This window comes from Formica exsecta, unplaced genomic scaffold (assembly GCF_003651465.1).
Source record: "Formica exsecta isolate Colony F162 unplaced genomic scaffold, ASM365146v1 scaffold32, whole genome shotgun sequence".
Classification (NCBI taxonomy): Eukaryota; Metazoa; Arthropoda; class Insecta; order Hymenoptera; family Formicidae; genus Formica; species Formica exsecta.
This window is the reverse complement of record NW_021850453.1, coordinates 475404-478228: the sequence shown is the minus strand read 5'-3', so window position 1 is coordinate 478228 and position 2825 is coordinate 475404. Positions and strand designations below refer to the sequence as shown.

The 2825-nt window shown below is 28.7% G+C and overlaps 2 protein-coding genes across 2 annotated transcripts in view; one reads left to right on the top strand and one right to left on the bottom strand.

Annotated features, from left to right (window-relative positions):
* Nucleotides 1–507, bottom strand: part of LOC115238034 (lanC-like protein 2) — a 3176-nt gene extending 2669 nt beyond the window's left edge. Inside the window, exons 1-2 of the mRNA XM_029811532.1 lie at nt 219–507; nt 1–107 (exon numbers count right to left, since the gene is read on the bottom strand). Of these exons, the coding sequence (XP_029667392.1) occupies nt 1–107; nt 219–317 (206 nt within the window). The 5' untranslated portion in view covers nt 318–507. The remainder of the gene's footprint in view (nt 108–218) is intronic.
* Nucleotides 508–740: 233 nt separating this feature from the next.
* The window catches only part of LOC115238032 (putative tRNA pseudouridine synthase Pus10), a 2991-nt gene continuing 906 nt past the window's right edge, over nt 741–2825 (top strand). Inside the window, exons 1-6 of the mRNA XM_029811529.1 lie at nt 741–1101; nt 1394–1498; nt 1564–1871; nt 2041–2246; nt 2334–2459; nt 2540–2732. Coding sequence (XP_029667389.1) covers nt 961–1101; nt 1394–1498; nt 1564–1871; nt 2041–2246; nt 2334–2459; nt 2540–2732 — 1079 coding nt within the window. The 5' untranslated portion in view covers nt 741–960. The remainder of the gene's footprint in view (nt 1102–1393; nt 1499–1563; nt 1872–2040; nt 2247–2333; nt 2460–2539; nt 2733–2825) is intronic.

The window sequence follows — 2825 nt, the reverse complement described above, 5'->3', positions numbered from 1 at the left end:
GTGTATATAGAATAATCATCGTTATACCATTTCTTTTCATTTTCTTTTAATGTTTTCATTAACTTCTTTGTTTCTGATGTCAATATTGATTTAAATTTATTATGAATCTGAAAAATGTTTCTTTTTGCATAAAATTTTATACAATAATTTTATGATAATTTTACTTATACATTACAAAATATAACACTATATAAAACTCATAATTAAAAACTATATACCATAGTAGAATTATTCTCGATTATATTATGACTGACAGAAATGGAGTAATCCTCAAAATGATTTTTATAATGCCTAGTAGTATCCATGACAGTTTCCATAAATTTTATTTCTTTCCGATGTTATAAAACTATACACATATAATAAACTTTAACTTTGACACTCTAAACTCTAAACCATTGAAATATAAAATGCTTTCCAGCAAGGAGACACAGGGTGTTTTCCAGCATGTTACACAGATGACACAATGTAACACACAATATCACATGATTGGCTATCAAATAAAGAAATTTTCGAGATTCTAAAAATTCTCTATTTGATAGCCAATCGTGTGATACTGTGTGTTACACTGTGGCTGCGGTCGGGAAGACGCTAGAGATGCTTCGAAGCATTGCGTTAACCAATTAGAATAAAGAAATTTTTACTCTTTCTGTCCTGATTGGTCAATCAAACGCTTCAAAACATTTCTAGTTTCTAGCGTCATCCCGACCGCAGCCTGTGTCATCTAAAACATAAACGTAACCGTAGAATCAACCAATAACCGGTGTCCGTAGTATTTCAACCAATATGGCTGAAATATTACGGGCGCTCGTTATTTACTACCTGTTGTTGGCCATTATGAGATGAGTGAGAAAACTTGTCCGGTGCCATTATAATTTACGAAGCGAAGTGTACGAGTTCTGGTATTGTAGACACAAAGCTTTAAAGAGAAAGAAAAAAATATTAGATATTTTGATTATTACGATGTATACTATTTCGACGGACGAAGAAAAAAAGATTTTCCACTTTTTAAAATCGCACGGCTGCTGTTTAAGATGTTGTTTACGATTTATTGGATATCGTACATCAGAATGTTATTGCAAGCCTTTTGAATTTGCAGCACGAGTAAGTTTGTTTTTAATAAGAAAAGAAGGAAAATGATATCGAAAGAGATATATATATATCAATATCAATAACAATCTCAATACAAATGATTTAGTTAAATTTATAACCTCACAATTTTGTTATTATATGAAAATATTACTTGAATTTAGAGAGAGAGAGAGAGGAAACAAATTTTCTTGTAAGAATATTGGAGAAGGAAATGTAAAAATTTTAAATTATATAAACCTATGATATAAAAAATAATCTTGTTACATATAAATTTGACTTGGTAAAGATTCATAATGTATTATAGATGGATAATTTTGATACAAGAGATTATATTTCTTCGGAAGAAACACCTTGTGTTGTATGTTTAGGAGTACTTCAAGATAAGACACAAGAAAAAGTAGTGATAAAGGTAAAATATGAAAATAAATACACATTTTTATATATATGTTACTTGATATCTGATGCCTTTTGCAGATAATAGAGGAAGTAAAAAAAAAAGGTTACGATTGTACAACTTTTACTTGTGCATTGACTGTTCCTGTATCAGTGAAACTCAGAGAACATATATTGTATGCTCATATGTCTAAAGAGTTGGACATTCACAAATCTGTTGTAGATGCTCTTAGAACAAGATTACAAAATATCAAAGATACCTGGAAATCATTTATGATTCCAAAACTTGAACAAGCTATGAAAAAATGTGCAGATCTGTTGACACCATCGCCTTTTCTCATTGAGGTTTTCTTAGCGTATGCTAATGATGAAATAATATTTAAAGAATTGTAAGTCACACACATCCTTTTAAAATTTTATGTCATGTAAAACAAGATTAGTGTAATTATGAATGATAAAGAAGATAATTTAAATAAGAGAAAATTGTCTTTTTGTAATAAGGATATTTAATCTATTTTCTATATCTATTTTTTTTTTTTTTCTTATTTGTACTTTCAGAATGAACAAACACAAAGAAGGTAGTAATAAACAAAAAAGAAGAAAATTCAATGATAACATATTTAGTAGGAAGAATATTGAAACTTTACTCCTTGAAACAACGGATGAACAACTTGTACAACATTTTAAAATGTCACAAATTGTATCAAAAATGTTTGTTTCTGTAGACAATATTTTGTGTTCTCATAGCAGTATTTTCATAGGAGGTATCAACATAACTAAAATGATACTAGAGTTATTTATAAATAATTATGGCATAGCATTAAATTTCTTACACAGCTTCACAATTTCAGGATGTTATAACAAATTCTCAAGGAAACTTAGTCAGACTCCCTGGTTCATAAATGGTGAAAAAAAAGTGGATACCTCGGTACAAGACTTACTGTGCAATCTTATTGCTGAAACTATGAAGGCAGAATGTATGATTTGGTTGTGTTTATATTATTATTGTATATGTTTCTATTTTCAACAAAGCTATAAGGTGTTTATATTTGCACAGCAATAAAATTTTTATCATCAGGAAGAGAAGATGTTGACGTACGAAACATATATAGTGGCCGACCATTCGCGGTTGAGTTGGTAAATCCTCGTATGACAAATATTACAAATGAACTTTTAAGACATTTAGCTGCCAATATCAATCAGTCAACTAAACAGGTCCAAATAACATCAGGTTTAAAAGTTCTTTCAAGGTACATTTTTTTAAAACATTTCTTTTAAAATATAATTTTTAAAATCAATTCAATCAAAATAATAAATTAAATTGTTGAGAATGTTGTAAAATA